General features: G+C 34.9%; 2 protein-coding genes across 3 annotated transcripts in view; one reads left to right on the top strand and one right to left on the bottom strand.

Annotated features, from left to right (window-relative positions):
• The window catches only part of LOC129269660 (zinc phosphodiesterase ELAC protein 2-like), a 30,503-nt gene extending 27,500 nt beyond the window's left edge, over window positions 1-3,003 (bottom strand). Inside the window, exons 1-3 of one of the 2 annotated variants that reach the window (XR_010294759.1) lie at window positions 2,217-2,873; window positions 1,296-1,346; window positions 561-634 (exon numbers count right to left, since the gene is read on the bottom strand). Coding sequence is in view for 1 of the 2 variants with exons in the window: in XM_064105202.1 (XP_063961272.1) it covers window positions 561-634; window positions 1,296-1,346; window positions 2,217-2,677 (586 nt within the window). In the remaining variant the exon portion in view is untranslated. Of the gene's footprint in view, window positions 1-560; window positions 635-1,295; window positions 1,347-2,216 lie in introns of both variants that reach the window. The other variant, XM_064105202.1, reaches the window with a different exon arrangement.
• Window positions 2,611-19,858, top strand: LOC129269018 (hydroxyacylglutathione hydrolase, mitochondrial-like). Its single transcript, XM_064105206.1, has 8 exons — window positions 2,611-3,156; window positions 8,392-8,597; window positions 10,249-10,313; window positions 12,073-12,196; window positions 14,416-14,521; window positions 15,102-15,307; window positions 16,124-16,203; window positions 16,656-19,858. Exons 1-8 carry the CDS (start codon window positions 3,033-3,035, stop codon window positions 16,750-16,752), a joined length of 1,008 nt encoding a protein of 335 aa, XP_063961276.1. The 5' UTR covers window positions 2,611-3,032; the 3' UTR covers window positions 16,753-19,858.
• The last annotated feature ends 647 nt before the right edge of the window (window positions 19,859-20,505 follow it).

The raw sequence follows: 20,505 nt of genomic DNA, 5'->3' as shown, positions 1-20,505 counted from the left end.
CATGATGGTGTTAGACCCACTGAGAATTAGACCATGATCTGCGTTTAAACCAAATGGATACAAACAAATTGAATGAGGTAGGCCTTAAATCCCACCGCTGCCACCATAAAAAGCACTAGAGGTTACAACAGATAATACTTTCAATACAACATTCATGTCATCATTGATAAATAAGCCCAGAATAGCCAAACAACAAAGCAACTTTGGTTTATACCTCAATATTGGTGTCCAGATGGGTAGTGTACCACATAAACAGAAATGTGATTGATTTATCAGAGTAGCATTTATACTACACCAATTGATGTAAATAATACAACAAATGATTGTATTTAAAGCATAAAACATACAAAATGGTCTGAGCTTTTTACTCTTTATGAACCCCATTCCTTGAATCCACTCAATATACTGCATCATAGTAGTAACTTATTCTAACTTCTTCTTTACGCAACAGTCACACTAATGAAACCAACTCCATTCAAACTGAAGATATGCCATTTGAAATAATGTAATATCTTTGATCAGTTTGGAGTCAGTGAGACTGAAGCATTATTTTGACTTACCTATTGCTCCACCAACATTCTCCCATGTCATTCTGGTAAGGAATATGTGTTCAAGTTTGGATAGATTCCTCGTCCTACAGGTTGGATGAAATAAAAAAAATGATTTGTTATACTTGGATTTACTTTACTTTAATGTGCATGTAGCTTATTTGCCCATCGTCACGTTGGATAGTCTCTGACTCTCTGGTAGGGCAAAACTTATATGGATGGTTTTTCTAGTTTCTATTTTGGTTTTTATAGGCCTAAAAGACCAATGACATTCAAACCATAGAAAATAAAACAAGGAAAAGTCAATAGGCCTACAATAGGCTTAAAATAAAATGAAAATAATGAACAAATAAAGTGAATGTTTTTTTGTGTTTTTTTTCAATCCTCCCTTGATACTTAATATAAACATTTCAACAAGATTTAATTAGTATGGTAAGCTCTTTCAGGGGCTACTTTACACAACACACAATAAAAATCTGCAACAATTGATAAACTTTAAAATTGCAGCATAATTTTTTCTAACTCTCACTCTGTTTCTGTATCCCTTTTTCCCCCTTGCTTCTTATCAATTAATAAACAAAAGCAGTGAAAATTATACATCATAAATTTGTTAAAGAAATAGATAATACAATTATAAATTATAAATTTGTTAAAGAAATAGATAATATAGTACTGTATTATCTATTTATACAACAAATTCATGATCTATAATTTTTGCTGCTTTTGTTTATTATTTATTTTACTTACCCACACTCCATTAGCAGCCTCTGGGTTCCTTCTCCACAGTTAAAAAGGTATCTGAAATAAAACAGAGAGATTTTGAAAATAAAAATAATTTTTCCTTTTTTTTTGCTACATACAGTATCTTATCAAGGGTGCTTTTCCAAAAAAGTTTTTTTATTTCTTCGTAGGAATGACTGGAAAGGCTCCAGTACAATAGCCTAGGCCTACCTATTTCTTCTGCATCTTGATATGTACCTGCCCCCAACATAGCTAACTTCATTATCAAACTAAAGTCTCTTTTGCCTTCCTCTCTGTCTTTCAAGATTCAATTCATCTTTTGATTAACAACAATATTTGATATCACAAAATTTTTTAGTCTCTTTCCCATCAAAAGTTTCCGTGAAGTAGAATTTTCTCTTCAAAAGTTGTTGTAATCTTTTTTTGCATTGATCAAATTGTATGTAAATAATTAGTGCAAAAGTAATAAGAATTGCCCTCGCTGCAAGGCAATTATAATGAAACTTATTTCAATTCTGTTTTAATACTGTTTTAATACTCAATCACATCAGAATTGCGAGCACAATATGTTTTACTAAATTTTCATAAATGTATTGAAACAAACTTACATTAAAAGTTGGCAACTATTAAGCTATGTCGATGTAACACTAAAAACAAGGGCTTAAAATAGGGGGGAGTCCACTGGGCCCAAATTTTTATATTGTAATTTTCTTTTATCAAGATATTTGTCTTTATTGAAAGACTTCTGAGTTTAATAGCCTATTCTTAAACTGGGATATTGGCCTCAGCAATTTGACTACGTTACGGACTTGCGGTTAATAATAATCAATAACGAGAAGAAAAAATATTTAAAAATTAGCCTAGTCGACACTCCGCCTCACGGAATTGGAAAGACCCCATTTGCAGAAAACTTTTCTTTATTAATACCTAGAAGTATCGGAGATGACAAGCACTGAGGGAGGACAGTCAATGGATCCATTTCCTATAATTTGCAGTGACACAACTGAACTCTGCTGTGGTGCTTTATCTAGTTGCGCTCTCTTTTCCCTGTTCTTCAGAAAGCGCAATTTTGCCTTGTCCGCTGCCATCTCCCAGTGTGATGCAGTCCTCACAAACTGTGATGAATAGGCCCACTTTTGGGGGGTAAGCCTTTGTCTGTTTTGTATTAGTGTTTCAACTGTTTCTGAGCAAGAGTACACTGTTCTCACACGCTGCGAATGTAGATCCAACTTCGTTGAATGCTTCCAGCTGAAACTTGCAAAAGCTGTCACATACTGTTTGACTTTGATGTTATTCCTAAAAATCACATTCTGAGAAAAGTTTCTGACTGTGCCTTTGATTGCGAATGTGAGTAAGCTGCTGGTGAATGGTAATGATAATTGATTCATAAATTCTTGATTTCGCACTGCAATCTGCAAATCTGCATCCTGATGACCGGTCTGATTACAGCTGATGGTTCTTAAGAAGTCAGTGAGCAATTGATGGAACGAAATACACTAGTATGATATTTCAAATATATTGCAAATCGTCTCTCAGAGTCAGACTCAGACATGTCAGAGGTCTATGAATGATGAGATCGCGTGTAACACGGTAAATTGCGCAATACATTGCCCAGCTAAATTCAACAAACCCGGCGAGGCGCGCGGCCCTGGAGCTCCGGCGGCCGCGGCGCGGCGCGGCGCTGACCGGCCCTGCAAAAAATCCTGCTCTAAGTACCGCTGAACGCCGGACCCGGCGAAGTGAATGATGTCGGCTTTGTCTAGGATTAACTCTAAATTGATATTTGTGAGCAGATATTCTTCCTTGGGAAAACCATTCAACGGAATTCCACATTCGATCGGTCAGCAGTGTGAAAAGCTCCGCAGAGGTATAATATTACTGTTCAATAAAACATGTACAATAAAATAATCTTGGCAAACTTTTTATGTAGTCCCGTATGTATTGATTTGTGTATGGCAGTGTGTCATAATCTTCGTACGATTCTATGTGACTTTTTTGCTTTGGTCTGTATTGTCATTGTTTTGTATTGGTTTCATTCATATAATCTTAGATTTTTTCGGTTCTTTATAAGATCTAGATCTTCATGTAGCTATCTTATTGTGACTTGACATTGATGTGGTTCAATCAAAGTAAATTGGAAGATGAAAAACAATGCCAATCCAATGCCTTGCCCTTGGCAATTATTAGCCTGGAGGCGTCTGGGGAGTAAAAGTCATCTACTCTACGTAGGCTTACTCCCCACTGACGCCTGGGACGCCAAGGTATATTCACGCAAGTACGGCCAGAAAACCTGAAACTTTCGCCCCCGAGATTTCTACTTTCCCTCTAAAAGATCTAGCCCTAAATTACGGGCCTAAAAGTATACATGGGATGATGGGGTTCAACTTCATTTCCAACATTTCTGCGATATCGATTTCGTTTTTAAAGAAGAATTCAATAAAAAACGAGAAAAATGTTATGAAAAGATGGGAAGAGCTTACGGCCGTGTTTACGTCGCCATCTTGATTTCTTTGTCTTCCGCTTGGCGACAGCACGCAAACCGCAACTTATAAGTTTATATGTCAGTTTTCTTCAGAGAATTTGCTCAGTGCAAACTTTTCCAATCATGTAGACAAACATCCTTATGAAAGAAAATTAAATACACTATGGGAAAAGCCGTCCTCGTGGACTCTCGGCCTCGTGGACCTGCCCCATCAGGACATTGGTTTAAATACACCATGTGTGAAGTCCTGAAAGGAATGAGATAGTAGTGGATCGAGATAGAAGTTAAATGGAAAGGTGAGGAAGTGGAGGTTGGAATATTCTTTCGGAATGAGTGTAGTCAAAGGACTGTAAACCAGAATGAGTGGTGAGGTGAATAGTAGGCAGGGTGAGAGGCTTGAGTAGGAGAGAGAAGGCTGGCTTGGTTGAGTCGGCAAATGGAGCTGTAGAGCAGGAGCCTACTCAAGCCTCTCACCCTGCCTCCTACTCACCTTTCCACTCATTCTGGTTTACAGTCCTTTTTAAGGACTATACTCATTCAGAAAGAATACCCTACATGTACTTCCCAAGGTCCACTTTCTTGCCTTTCCATTTCACTTCTATATCTATTTTATCTCAGCCCTTTCAGGATTGTACACATGGTGTACCGTAAACTACCTTTGCAATTGTTCATACCAATATGCGAACCTTGAAACATCATCTGCAAAATAAATTGTATATGATCATGATTAAATTTCCATTTTATTGGGGATATAAGGAGGTAAGAAAAGAAAAAGTGCCAAGTCATCTATGCACATTGAACACAATAACAAAGTCTGTGGTCTGATGTCAGTGTTTGCACAAACCACAGAGGAAGAAAGGTTTGTTTGCTCTTAAGTAAGGCAGTCAAGACTTAAAAATACAAACAAATCGGAAGGTAATTTCACTAGAAAGCTGGTAAAAGCTATTCATTCATTTCTGCCAAAATAGATTAAACCTTCAGAACACTCATTGCAGGTACATGTAGTTGGTGAGTTTAATTTTAATGTATGCCCTGATGTTTTGTTCAATAACTTCTAAAACTGCTAAAAGTTGCCAAGTCCAGTAATTAAGGACGTTCCACAGTTATGTTTGTGCGCATTATGATCTGCGCATATTTAACACTTTGCGCGCTGACGTCACAATGGATGAACAGGTGATTAATTAGCTGTGGGTATTTATGAGCTGATTTTTCTCATCATCTGCACCCTAACTGCAGATCCGATGCGTTATTTTATGAAGCTAAAAAACTGGAATTATTCCATGGATCATTTAAAAAATATCTCTACAATTTCAAAATACTTTACTCTGCAGTACTGCCAAGAATCACAAATATGACCCCGAGTTTGAATAAATGGTAGAGTGGTTTTGATTTTTCTTCACATAGATACAAAGCATTTGGCGCATTTTTGGTGTTTTAAAAAGCACATTTGCTCTCATAAAAATGCTGATAGTTTGAAAACAAGCACATGAACCCCTATTTTTTAATGTTTGTACCTCTTAGGTATAGCTTCCTCTGCAACCTTGCAAATTTTGGTGAATATGACATGGATTTCGAATAAAGTGCAGCATTTATTGTACTTTTGTAGTCTGTTATTGAAATTTCACATTTTTGAGATTGGGTTTTTGTTATCTTTTACACCATTTTTAAGAACTGACTGTGCTGTTAGACTTAAAGTTGCAAACAAATAGCACCATAAATAGATTCTCCATTCTAACGATACAATTATTAACTCTCTTGCGAAATTTGATGACTTTTTCATGTATTTTGACTGAGTGATAGAGGTTTAAACTCATTGTAGTATTCTTGTGAGGTCTAAAAATGCCAAATTCTTTTGAATGCGCAATTCTTAAGAACATCAATTTGGGTGAACTTTGAAGCTCTACAGCAAAAAATCAAGCACATGGACCTATGGGCATTTTCACCACAGATGGACACAGAGGCATAAAAATCAAGTTGATATTCATGTAAAATGCTTTATGTTTTTTAATAAAACAAGACCTGAAGTTTCTGAGACAATATTTTTTTTCCGACTCTGGCAGCCATTTTTTATTTCAAAATGGCTGCCAAAGTATGGATTCAAATTAGTGTTGAAAATAGTATATTGATAAATATTTTGTTTTGACAGATTTTTAAAGAACAGGTTTGATCATGATGTTTTCGCCTGTGATTTAGCTTGCTATTATAACACTTTTTAAAATCCCACAGAAAGAAACACCAGTAATTCATTCATCTGATAAAAAAACATTGATGAAGTATGTGATATGGTATGTAATGTCAGTTACCGAAAACATGAACTTTTTTTTCTCATTTCCTGGAAAAGAGGATATATTATATGAAACTTGGTAGATTTCCTCTCTAGGTAACACCCCTCCCTTCTACACCAAAATTAAAGATTATCAATTTACAATGAAGCCATAGGGTACCATTAAATATATGTAATGTCAGTTACCAAGTGGAAAATGTAAGGTCAGTTACCGAGATGTAATGTCAGTTACCATGATAAAACGTTGGTTACCAATATTGAAATGCAAATATGTGGTCAATTTTATGGTAAAGAAATATTGTATACTTGTTATTTAAGTCAAGTCACACCAGAAGGAGCTTGCTATTGACTTTTAAAGGTATACCAGTTCACAAGGAATACTATATGAAATTATGAAGGCAGTTGCATTCCCATCGTGCAAAAAAAAATTACTATGAAATTGTTTTGTACATGCACTTACCAAGTACCTAATTGTTTGTATCAGACAATTTTTTGTTTGGTTTTCGGGGGGGGGGGGGGGTAGGGGGTACTTTTCCCAACCTATTTCCTAAATCTGCAACATTTTTAAAGCTTAACATTGTGATGAAGGGGATTTCCAGGGTCCCTTTTTTAGTTTCTAGGATTCTTTTGAGCATTGCCTCGCTAAAAGTAAATTCCTGGTTTTTATACCTGTTAGTAGTGTGGATGTGTGATACAATTTTGTTTTTCGTTTACAAGTATAGATGAAAAGTGAAATTTGACAGTTCTGATCAATGTTGCATGGATCTACTGAAACTGTGGTGTTTTTTTCTAATTTACAAATAGTTCAGTTTCAGTTTAGAAGCTGGAGTTTATTTTTGTTGACAGCTTATAAAAGAAATTTGCAAAGAAAATGATTAAACAAATTATGAAGAGAATTGAAATCCGACAGATATGAACAAGCATTGCTTGCACTGACCAGAATAGAAATCAATAAAACTACATGGCTGCATGAGATTCGGGGGAGGAGTACATGTAGCCTAGGGGAGGAGACCCTTATTCATTTTGCCTTTTTTGAGGGGAGGGGGAGGTTGGAGAAGGAAAAGGTTTAAAAAGTCAATATAAAACTGATGAATATATTATGGGTGTATAGTCAGAAAAATCGATGTGTACAGTCAATGCAATATTAAATTACTATAGGAAAACATGTAGCTGCTATGACCCCACCCCCCCCCCCCCCCCCCCCGAGTAAGTAAAACATACATTTCTTATCTTTTGATAATTAAAAATGTGAAGTATTATGAAACTTTTATGATTTAAAAAAGCCTTACATATAAGTACCAAGAAAATTTGCCTTTGAAAATCATATAGCACTGGTAAATGTTAATGTGTATTGTCAGTTACCGACAAGTATAATAAAAATGTTCAAATCAAAGAAAGGAATTAAGAAAAAAAAAAGTTTTTCATTGAAATGTTCCTAAAAACTCGGGTATACTTCCACATCAAGCTCACTTTCATGTGAATCCCTGCACAGAAGATACAATGCAATGATTCCATACATTTGACTTCCATGTGTTATCTCTATGGCAAATTAAGTGTAATGTCAGTTACCGTAATGTCAGTTACCAGCATGGTTGTGGAAAAATTATCATATTCCCCAAAAGACAAAAACACATTTTTTAATATTTTGACACATCTTAGCCTAGTAACGGAGTTATAATTACATATTCAAATTATTACTCTATCTACTCAGGGACATGAGATATTTCAATTTTAATGAACACCCTGAAATTGCATGTCCTTTTGCGTAATGTCAGTTACCGACACATTTTTGCTTGCTGATGCGTAAAAAAATGTGGTTACATAGGAAAACTTAGTATCAGAGTATACAGCAAGGTTCACTTTATTAACTCTATCAAAAGCAAACTCCCATCATTTGTTGTTTAAGAGATACACACAATGAAAGGTGTGAAAACATTGTGCCGTGTAATGTCAGTTACCGTGAAAATGCCCCTATGTTAATTTTTGCATATTTCGAATATTAAGGTTCTCAAGTATCTATGTGCAAAGTTTGGTGAAAATGACATGGATTTCACTTTAACTGTGGAACGTCCTTAAATGTTCAGTAGATCTAGACCAAAAGCTGTAGTCTCTGAAGATCAGGGATGATAGTAAAATGTCAAATAAATCCCCAGAAATTATGGTTATTCCAGTCAACAGTAGATGTAGATCTACAGAAAAACAGACTGCAAGTACATGTATTCTCAAAGTTATATTACAGTAAGGTAGCCTACAGTACAAATAATTTTCTTTAAATAATTGCAGTTTGTGTAAGTTTATAGGCCTCATACATAGATTTGTTCTTCTTATTTTTTCAGGCAGCCAGGTTTCTCAAGCAAGATTGCACCACATCCAGACTGTGCTCCGACCCCATCTCAGACTGTGCCACTCTGCTACCACAGTGACAAGCCAACCCGACATGAAGGTCACCATTCTCTCGGCCCTGGAGGACAACTACATGTACCTCTTGTCCGATGAGGACACCAAGGAAGCCGCCATTGTAGACCCCGTCAACCCGGAAAAGGTAGATCAATCCAGGGTTCCATTCTATCAAGAATTTTTGTGATGTCATGTGGAAGAGGTTCATCGTGGTGAAGGATTTAGTAGAAGAAAAAACCGGATGTCTCACGATGTATCAAACGTAGTTGGACGTAGTTGGCTCTCCAACTATGTTTGATACATCATGAGACAACTGGTTATTTCTTCTACTCAAGAATTTTTATATTAAAAAGTGATGAAAAATTTCTGTAACAAGTTTACCGTCAGCCAATCAAATTGAATGATTTCAGTAGCTTTTAACTGCTATTGCAAATTTCTTTAATTGTAGCAAGTTTTATGAAATGGGGGCCTGGTTGTGTAACTCTATATTGCCCCTGTCATGATTAATGTCATCTTCCCCCCCCCCCTGTTAAAATATATCAAAATACAATTGCACTGCCCATGAATTTTACTATTTCTTATTGGAAAATGGACCATGTATTGTTTGAATGGATTTATAGCCAAGTGAGTTTATTTTAGTTTGTGAGATGGTTGGTCCAGGAGTAAATACTTATATATTATATTTTTCTATCTCAGAATGTGATACCAAAGATATTCCACGAGTTAGGGCCAATATTGTATGAGTTGCAGATGAGTAGTATTATGTGATCATAAGACATACCGGTATGCATCTCAATAATATATCAATACAATACATACATGTAATCAATACTCCTACATGAAGTATAACAGGAAACCATTTGTTTACCAACTGCAACTTTCATTAGAAAGTACTTATTACTCATTCTTCTTCTAGCTTAACCTCTGACTCACACTCATTTATAAATAATGATATATAATAATATAGGATTTGTATAGGGCATGTATCCACCTTGCTAGGTGCTCAAGGCGCTCCTATATTTACCCGGCTAAGCTAGTCTACCGATTTCATTTTGCACAGCTTTTACTTACGGGTTTTTTATTCACTATATTTCTCCTAACTACATGTAAATGGTTCACTTCCCCAATTTAGAATAAAGTTATGACATACTGTACTGATTGTTTTGGTCAAGTACTCAAGGTTGACCAAATGCTGGATGTCTTGCTGGACTATTATAAAAAGGTTCAATTTCTGAAGATTGATTTTCAGATTACTTTTGAGATCACAAGTTCACAACTTATACTTACCACCTCATTTTGCAGAGTTTATTTTATCTACATTTCAGAGTATAGTATCACAAGTTCACAACTTATATTTACCTCCTGAATTTGCAGCGTTTATTTTTACATTTCAGAGTATAGTCACCATTAGACTTATTCCTTTGTTATTTGTTACAGGTATTCATCATCAAGTTATCATCATCTTCAATAAATGTATAAATTATGAACTGTACATCTTGTATTGCTTCGTTTGAAAGTTAAAATGCTCTCAATCCTACAGCTACTTTAACAGTTGAATATTGGCCCCTATGGAATATCTCTAGTATTCCATGAAATAAAGTTATCAAAAGTAATTATCGTCATCTATTCCTCCAACCGTAATGTGATTGAGCAAATCAGTTAATGTACTCGCATACTGAACAGGCACATCATGCAGACAAAGTTACATGGTTTAATGCATCATTAATAAATCCTACATAGATAAGAGTGTCTATAATTATTCTTTTTGTGATTATTTTCTTCCTTTTTTTTCTCAGGTTGTGCAAGCTGTGAAAGATGGAGGTTATAACTTGACAACAGTTTTGACCACTCATCACCACTGGTAAGATTTCCTGCTAATTTGTTATTAATCTACTTATATATGGAATTATGGAATCATTTTCAGATTAACGTTCACGAATACAGAATTCCCTAGTCTCCATTAACGATTCCAAGGGTTCCTCTCTCTTCCTGCAGGCAATGGATTACATAAACTATATAGATATATTTTGAATTGTTTTTAACTCAACACTCACTAAAAAGAATCGCAAATGAATGCCCTGATTACCTACCAAGAGGAATATTCCCTCTGAAGATTTTTAATTGAGAATTCAGTAACAAATTGTGTATATCTGTGAAAAATAAGGTGAACAAAGAAAAATATTTTGGAAGAAATCTATTGTCGTTTATGACTACAAAACTTGCTGGATGTGATGTCGAGAGTTTAAATGTAAAAATTTGGACATATATCTCTTTTCTTTATCGAAGAGTTGATGAGAATATTTGTTTTATGCTATTTTTAATGGAATTTATCCATTCTGTTCCCTTTTCATTTTTCAATTTTCTTGTTGTTATTTCCAAAGTAATAAGAATATTTATTTTTTTATGTTCAGTAGATAGTTCACGTGGTGGATCAATATCAAGAGAAATGAGGTTGAAATGAAATTTTTATGCTATTTCATAATAATAATATATTTGTTTATTTGAAAAAGGTTTGTTTTACGAAAGCATGAAAGTTTCAACCTTGTTTCTATCAAATTTTGATATGTTCTTATTGCTTTGGACATTAAAGCAAGATTTGAATTCAAATCAATATCATATATTATAAGGTGTTGCACCATATCCAAACTAAGCTTTAACAATATTTTTGATGCCATTTTCGTTTTTGTCTTGCCTGCATAGCAAAGCGAGACTTCGGGCGCAAATATTTTAATGGCAACAGTGGTGATGGCTGAGAGTGGTGGCGGCAGCAAGGTTAAGTTTTTTAAATGTCTGCATAACTTTGAAAGTGTAGGGACCTATTTCTTGAAAATTGGTGGTAAGAGTAATCAAGTATCTCTGATAATCTTGTACAAGTATCAGGTCACATGATCAAGGACAAATGTAATTTTGAGGGTAAATGAACTTTGACCATGTTGTGCTTTCAATATCAAAATACCTTTTTAAAAAGTATAAAAATCCTTATTTCATAAAACTGTCATAAATTGGTTATCAAGTATCAGCAGATTGATGAATGTAATTTCAGGTCACTAGGTGAATGTCAAAGGTCAATTTTGAAAAAAAAAAAAAGTAAACTAATGTTAGGATTTCAAATTTTTAAAGATAATTTTGAAATTATCAGTCAGTATTTGGATATATGGTCAGCAGGTACATTGTACTAAATTAGATAAGCATAATTTCAGGTTACTGGTTTCAAAGGTCATTTCAGATAAATTAACTTGGATAAGAATCAATATCTAGTTCATTATTTTTTTTAAATATATTTAATCTTTATATGAAATTAAACTTATAAGAGATTGTTATTAGATAAAAAATGATATGAAATCAAATACAGGTTTCTTAGCCAAGTTCAACAAATTTATTATTTTATTATCAAATGAATGTGTGTATTTTTTGCTCTCTTTTTGAAAAAAAATATTGGTCTTACATGGATTGCTTTCAAAGTCAGCATTGCTGCTATATTAAATTGCTTTAATGCAGGCGAGACTGCCAGAGGCATTCCACTCTTTTTTTTTTGGGGGGGGGGGGGTGGGAGATATTATTGCTGTTGCTGTTATTGTTATGATTATCGTTGTTATTCTTGCTATTATTTTTGTTTGAAGGGATCATGCAGGTGGTAACGAGAAACTGGCCGAATATTACAAAGGCAGATCGCTCACCGTGTGTGGGGGAGATGATCGCATTGGTGCTCTTAATAAGAAAGTAGGCGATGGAGACCAATTCAAGGTAAGACAGGAAAAAAAAAAATACTAAACTCAAAACACTTTTAAACTTCATCTGTTATACGTTCATACATTATTTCTCGTTTAGACTATGGCAATGTTGGCTCAGTCGGTAAAGCGTCTGGCCGTCAAACCAAAGATCGTGGGTTCGAGTCCACCCCGGGCGGATGACTGAAGCCAGTGCGTTGTGTGTAAACGTCCCTCGGATAGGACGTTAAATGGAGGCCCCGTGTAAAGGAGAATCACCACCTTTGCACGTTAAGAACCCACTGCACTATTCGAATAAGAGTAGGGGGAAACCCCGGTGTAGTGGTCCACCTGCATTCCCCCAACCAGTTATCGGGAGGAGAGACCTGCGGGTCACAGTTCTGTGTGCGCGCCCTCAGATTGGCTGGCTCCTCCAATGCGCCTTTGAATGTCTTTGACAGATATATGGCGCTATACAAATGCTGTGAATCATCATCATCATCAATGCATTGTTGTTTAATGCTAACAATGATCAGATCCTCGAGCCTCAGAGAGTGCAAAATGCCGCTGCCCAAATTCCTAGTAAAACCTCTAAATATACGCATATAATGCCCGTTCTTAAAGAACTTCACTGGTTACCAGTGGTGGAGAGAATGAAATTCAAGATTTTGTTACGTACATGGAAAATTGTTAAAGGGGAATGAAACCTTTAGAACAAGATAGCTTATGTGAAAACAGACAAATCAAAGAAACAGATCAACGAAAGTTTGAGAAAAATCAGACAAATAATGAGAAAGTTATGAGCATTTGAATATTGTGATCACTAATGCTATGGAGATCCTTAAATTGACAAAGATGTGTGATGTCACTGATGAACAACTCTCCCCATTATTTTAGTATATATTTCACTTAAACTGCCTCTTTTATCACATCTATCAGTAGATCATGTGTTCTTTCTACAGGAGGGCATGTAATACCAATTTTTAAATAATACATCATGGATAAAGAGTTTATATCACCATAGGAAAAAGCAAAAAGAGACATTTTGGGGGTATTTTACAGTCCATCAAAGGGAAAGATGTTCACATGTGACATCACACATCCTTGTCGCATTGCCAATTGGAAGATCTCCATGACATTAGTGATTGCAATATTAAAATGCTCATAACTTTCTCATAATTTGTCAGATTTTTCTCAAACTTTCTTTGTTCTTATTCTTTGATTTTTCTGTTTCGACACAAGCCTACTTTGTCCCAAAGGTTTCATTCCCCTTTAATGGTTGTGCTCCTCATTATTTAAACGATCTTATCTCAGAATATGTACCCGCTAAAAATCTAAGATCTTCGGGAACCGGGTTGTTGACAACTCGTAGAATCAAATGCTCATTTGGTGAAAAAGCTTTTGCTCATAGTGCTAACATTGTGGAATGCACTCTCTTCAACAATGCCAAGTCTATAGAGTCATTCAAAGCAAACCTTTAGACATATCTATTCTCATCATATTTCAAATAATACCCCTCCCTCTTCTGTGTAATGATTCCCTCTGCACCTCTGAATAGGAAACTAGATAGAAGGCGCACTCTAAATGCTATATTATGATTATTATTAAACTTCAGTTCAAAAGTGTTCAGTTTAAAAAGAGTTCAGTATATCCATATATTCAACTCTAGTTCAAACTGAACACTTAGAACTTTAGTTTAAAAGTGTTCAGTTTAAAAAGAGTTCTGTATACCGATATATTCAACTCAGTTATAGTTCAAACTATGGTCTAAAGTTGTGGTTTAATTACATGTATGGATAGCCAAAGGTAACAAATGTCTCTATAAAGTGTGGAGGTTAAATTTAGAAGCTCATACCCTCAAACCATTCTATCTGGGAATCTTGACTAAAATAATTTTCTTCACTTTAATTAAACATTGGGAAAGAACCTTCAATTTAGACAAAATATTGAAATTATCAGCTTTCCATAATTTTTCTCTGGATGTAGGCTATGGTTTTCAGATAGTTTGTGATATGGGCTTCTGTATTTGTGAAAGACATCATAGACACTATTCAAGTTTTCAGAGCAAACAAATCCAGGATAATAATAGAATGCAGTATTTAGAATCATTATATTAAGTAATATGTAAATGTTGCATATTATTTCCTATTATTGTTATTCATTATTTTTAAGCAAACAGGGTGCTAAATGTGCTTATTGATATTTTCAGTTGATCTATTACTGAATACATATCTTCATATATTTTATACGGAATAGATCGGTAGTCTTCAAGTAACGTGTATGTTCACACCCTGCCACACGAAAGGTCACATCTGCTACTACATCCAAGGAGATGCGTCCGAGGATCCAGTTGTATTTACAGGTAAACGTCAAACCCAAATAATAGTTGGATCATTCCATAAAATATGTATACCTAATGCCTGACTCTATTGAAATTGAGTAGCCTGTATTCTTAAGTCAATTTAATTCAGGCCATGGGCTTGCTCTCTGCTAAAGTTATGGGAGCCAAAAATGTCAATTTTTTAAACGATATATTTTTATTTCGTTTTACTGCATCCATTACCTATGCTTTAATGGTGAAGAAAACTATTTTAGCTATAATTATTCCCATAGCAGTTATGCATGAATTTATCAATAAATGTGCTGACAAATTGAACTGCTACTGTTTGAGATTAGTGACACAATTGGCTTTCCATAGTACAACACAACAAGACCAGACTTGAAATACATGTATGGGCTAATCATTTATGCCTTTTTTAATTAATTGATTATATGACAGGGATTTGTAAGTCTATTGCGAGGTCGTCAAATGCACAAAGGACACACTATTAATTGTGAATAGAATGTAAAAGCCATTTTGCTTTCATATTGCTTGCCCCATATCCAGACTATAATGTCACATGAACATTTTTTTTATCCCTTTCCCTTTTCTTTTTTGAAAGGTGATACGTTATTCATATCTGCCTGCGGGAAATTCTTCGAAGGCACCGGTGATCAGATGTACACCGCCCTCATTGAGAAGCTCGGCAGACTGCCTGACGACACCAAGGTTTACTGCGGTCATGAATATTCAGTGTCCAGTCTGACCTATGCCCTCACGGTGGAACCAGATAATAAGGATCTTCAAAAGAAGTTAGAATGGGCAAAGGTAAATGATGTAGTTGTCAGGTATTGTTAGTTTGGAGGAATTAATCCTACCTTTGGTGATGATTATTCAATATCAAGCCCCAAATTGTCACCTTGTTGCCTTACTAGAGCCTTCACTGTTCTTCTCATCAAGCCCTATTAACACAAATCTTTGCAATCAATCACAAAATTGCAATGGCCAATTAATGTCATTGATGCATCAGCATTTTATATCTTGTTCAACATACTAACGCCCTATCAGTAATCACTTTTTAGACACTTATGCTTACAATGCTCTGTTTTTTGTTGGGATTTCATCCAGTTTCAAATCTGAACATATCTTAATAGGTTTATGTCCCTTTTGTAATATTGAAGAAAATGTTGGCAAATGGTTTCCATATTTTTTTTAATTGCCATGTGGGGAAATATATCAGTGCTCATTATTGATGTATGTATCAAATGTATCAAATTTATTCTGTTTCCAAATTTTTTCGCTCAAAGTAACAACTTATATTTTCTCCCAATGGGAGCCTAATTTTCTACAAGCTATGCTTTTTATTTAGGCTCCTCACTCTTTTTACATTTTGTAGTGTACCTTGTGTTAAATACTTGTTAGATAGATAATTTGATCATTGATACACTATGTTTACGAATACATTTGTTATGTATATTATGTTATTTGTTTTATAAGTGGAATAAATAAGTACAAACAACATAATACAACCTGCCTATGATTTCCATTCCAAACTACCTTTAGTTGTCTTAATTCGTAGGTTTCTCTGTATTGGAATAAAATCTAATTCTAATATCCATGATTTTATATCTTTGGTGAATACAGGAGCAAAGAGCCAAGAAAATGCCGACAGTACCCTCTTCTATCGCGGAAGAAAAATCATATAATCCTTTCATGAGAGTCGGGTAGGTAATCATGCGTTTGATTTATATCTTAGCTGTTTGTACTTGTTAACATCTACTGCAGTTAGGCAATTCCGAAAAATATGTACATCCGACCCCCACTATGTGGGACGTTTATGGTATCTTCCGTCTCTGATATCTTGTTCTTTTGACAGTCTGGAATGCTCTCAAATGACCATGACTTGGTCAGTTTATGAAGTGAAGTAAGACTTGAGGAAAATGAGGGTCGGACATGCAAGAAGGTTGATAATAAAGGTAATAATAAACCTGTAAAGCGCTTAGAGACGTCTTTCCGATGTATAAAGCGCTATTTAAAAGTGGATTATTGTTATCATTAAATGCATGTATCCTAGTCATCAGCAAGGGGTTGTAATTAATATATATATGTATATATATTCAATTTACCCTTCCCTGTCCCTCTCCTCTCTATCCCTCCTGTTTATTTTCATCTACAGAGAGCCATCCATCCAGAAGTATGTAGGTAACACTGAGCCCGTTACAGTGATGGGTCTATTACGCAAAGACAAGGACAACTACAAACCCAAGAAATGAAGGCATCAATCAACAACATTTCATCAATAATGGGGTTTTGCATGAAATTAATACCTTCAATTGCAAATCAAGTGTAAGTCTCCGAAGCAAGAGTCAAAAGAAAATTGAGTTGCGATTGTATGCTAATCGGTGAAAAGTTTGCATTTAATCAAAGGACTTGTGCTTAATAGTTTGAACTTGCTTGATTTGTAGTTGAAAATAAGTTTGTTGCAGCGCCCGTTTGGCCCGGAAGTGGTTTTAATTGTACTGTACAAAACCACGGAATGCAACAGATTTCTCTTATTACCACACTTCATTCAGGCATGAATGAAGCGCCCATTGCCAAAAGAGCACATTTATAATTGGACATTTCCTAATGTAAGCAATGAAAAGAAAACAATTATGTACATAAAATCTGCAAAGTCTATGGTTTTGTAACATTTGTCCAATTGAAACAAATTTTGAGAATTTGGGCCATTAAATTTTCTACTTCATATAGGTTTAATTTTAATGATCCAATAATAATAATGATAATGCTCGATGGACTGTAACAGGGCTACTCATATGATATATTTTTCACTGGAAAGGTACTCTTCAGTCCTAATTGCACTGTTGCATAAAGCTTAGCGATTGATCTTGAAACTTATTTCTACGATTGATTGCATTTGTTATTGTGTATAATCAATTGTAAGTATCAGTCCTACGGACAATCGCTATGCTTTATGCCTCGGGTCCAAGTGTATTTAATTCAATCAAATAAAACTCTAAACATCGAACAAATTCACATGATGATACAAATATCCTTAAGATTGAGTGAATGCAGAAAAACTAAATTTATAACAATGTTGCAATATTTGTATGGCATGTGCAGATCACCCTGTTCATCTAAATTGAACAGTGATGAGGCGATGATAGAAATATTTTTTTCATCAGAATATCACTTGTCTTCATTTTGCCTTGTAGTGATTCTGGATTTCTGTCAAGTTCTACCATAAACCCACTACCATGTATTTATAATGTGAGTCTGTGATAGAGGAGTAATACATCCTAGTCAATGGTCCGTATTCAATATTCTGAAGTCGAGTTTAATTGAGACTCTGGTCTAAATTTGTGGTTTAAGTATGGATAGCCAAGGGTAACATAATTCTTGAACAGTAGAGATACAATGTATTAGCTTATTTGGCCTCAAATCATTATAATCTATCTGGGAAGTATAAATAAGAAAGTTATGATACATTCAGAAGGGTAATTATCAAATCAGACCATGAATGCAATCAGGATTAGGCTTATTGACAATCAATCTCAGCGTCAGGATCGTACATTTTCCGTCTTGCAAGTTCAATGTCTCACCACCAGCTGGCGCCATTTAACTTATGATGACAGACATCGTAACGTCATTGCATCTCCCTTTTCATAAAAAGACAGTAACACTAATCAAAACATATTTTTATTAACCAAATAATTCAGTACATGGTGATTAATAAAGAATTAATTTATGAGTCCGTTTATTTTTTTTTAAACAAAAATTCCAGTTCAATTGAAAATATTCTTGCAGTCATACTTTTGTAGCTTCAAAAATATTCTTCGGAGATGTGGTTGGGTGTCTGCTAGAGGCTTTTTTTTCATGATCGTCTCCAAAGGTTTGTGATCAGACTCGGATCTCAAACTTCCTCATGACAACATACTGATGGAACGTCTCTGCACTGTATACCACTGCTGCTGATTCCTTCTAAATTTGGTCATACCATTTTTCACAATACGTGAAGGCTTTTGAGGCATATGCAACTGACCTTTCGTTTTGGAGAATGACTGCCCCTACACCATTCTCTGATGCATCCATACAGTCACAGGTTGATTCACATCATAGAATTGTAGTATTGGAGCTTCAGTTGCCATTTTCTGCAGCTTCTCAAAGGCTGTAGCGTGCTCTTGGTGCCACTGTCAGTCATTCTCCTTCACCAAGAGTTTCCTCAGGGAAGTGTGAAACTGCCCTATCACAAGAAGAAGCTTTCATATCTTTTTAACGATCCTGGGCAGGAGAAATGCTTTTAATACTTACCTGTAAACGCTATTATTTCACTGTTGTTTGACTAGCCTATTCCATGGTAAATATTGCATCTGTAGGGCTGTCAACGAGAATACATTTCAACTACTGTGGGTGAATAATTTGCCTACAATCTAGGAGGCTGCAGCATTTGTCTTTGCCTTTATGGCCTGAATTCACAAAGATGGTTTTTAAAACCATCGGTTGAACCCATGGTTTATGCAGATTTCCTGTATGTATATAAAAAATGTCCAATGCTGATGCGTGCTTTTGTCACAGTGCGCCAAATTGATGCCTGTTGCCGTGGTTATCCACGCTGTATTATTCATGAGTCCACTGTTTTGAATTAATGAGTCCACTCCTCAAACAGTGGACTCCTGAATAAGATATCGTACTTCACCTTAGCAACAGGCCACAATTTGGTGCACTGTGACAAGAGCTTGCATCAGTATTGGACATTTTTTAACATCCGCGGTAAATTAAGCGTAATTTTTACATGAAATCTGCATTAACACAGGGTTCAACCAATGGTGTTCAAAACCACCTTTGTGAATTCGGGCCTATGAGTCTGATGCAAAGATATAAATGTAGTCTCCGCCTAGATTATGGGCTAGTAAACAATCCAGGATTTTTGCTGTTATTACAATAAATGGGCATTTTCAAACTATTGATTTCTTATTGATCTAAATTTATTTTCATAATGACATTTGGACCTTTGGTGTCCACAAAGTATAATGTCTAAAATAAAAAATGAAATTTGGTTGGCATGCATAAAAGTGACATTGTGAATTATTTGACAATGCAATAAATCAGATTTTGTTATTATCTTGTTTTATATATAGATTATTTTGTTACCAAGTGTAAGGGAATCATGCTTCCATTTGAAAATATATCAGTTACCATAATGTACCAGCAGAATTAACTGCATTCAAACTTGAGTTTTATGAATCTATATTTTACCTGAAATATATATCTCCCATGGATGATAAAAATCATTTGTTTCATCTAATTTAACAGTACAGCTTCACTCTGTATTCAAGTGAATGTGAATTATTTTGAAATTAAATTGAATTGTTCAGAACATTGGCATGTGCTATGTTTGCATTTGTTCCTTAGATAATTGGTGAAATGGTGCAGAGAATGTTGGAGAAGTATTAAAAATTTATGAAAAAAGGGGAATTTGAAGAAATTTAGAAAGATGAGCAAGGATGAAAGTTGAGCATGTTTCATTGAGTGATAATGTAACAAGCCAAATGTGTAATAATTTCTTTTAAAATGAAAATTTCAAAAGAAAAGCTATGCAACAAAATAAATGAATAATTAGTTATTTGATGTAATCGTCTTTTTCTGAAACTAATATGAAAATTGTATGACAATGCATGAAGAGATCTGCTAATGTCAAACATGAAATGTGAAAACAGATGAAATGATTGCCTTCATTGAAATAAGCTAGACTTTTATATAGAAAAGGGGACATAGAAACAATATGGAGAGAATCCCACCCCCCCCCCCGGGCTCCTTTATGAATTCCTAGATCTGCCCATGGGTTGAGGTATAGAAATTAATTAAAGAGGAGGAATTGTGAAAGAGGGATGATTTATAAGTGAATAATCAAAATGAAGTGAGAAGATGAATGCTCTGTAAATAAAAATAATCAATCTTTATTGATTATTATTCATAATAATTGATTATGATTTATAAAGATAAAAAGTAACGTATACAACCTCCCC

This window comes from Lytechinus pictus, chromosome 10 (assembly GCF_037042905.1).
Source record: "Lytechinus pictus isolate F3 Inbred chromosome 10, Lp3.0, whole genome shotgun sequence".
Lineage (NCBI taxonomy): Eukaryota > Metazoa > Echinodermata > Echinoidea > Temnopleuroida > Toxopneustidae > Lytechinus > Lytechinus pictus.
The sequence above is the reverse complement of the archived record's forward strand: the minus strand, read 5'-3'. Positions and strand labels throughout refer to the sequence as shown.

Coding starts and splice junctions, on each gene's coding strand:
- LOC129269018 (XM_064105206.1), top strand. CDS start 3,033: ATGATGTCGGCTTTGTCTAGGATTAACTCTAAATTGATATTTGTGAGC. Junction 8,598..10,248: donor ACCCCGTCAACCCGGAAAAG/GTAGATCAATCC, acceptor TTTTTTTCTCAG/GTTGTGCAAGCTGTGAAAGA. Junction 15,308..16,123: donor AGAAGTTAGAATGGGCAAAG/GTAAATGATGTA, acceptor TGGTGAATACAG/GAGCAAAGAGCCAAGAAAAT.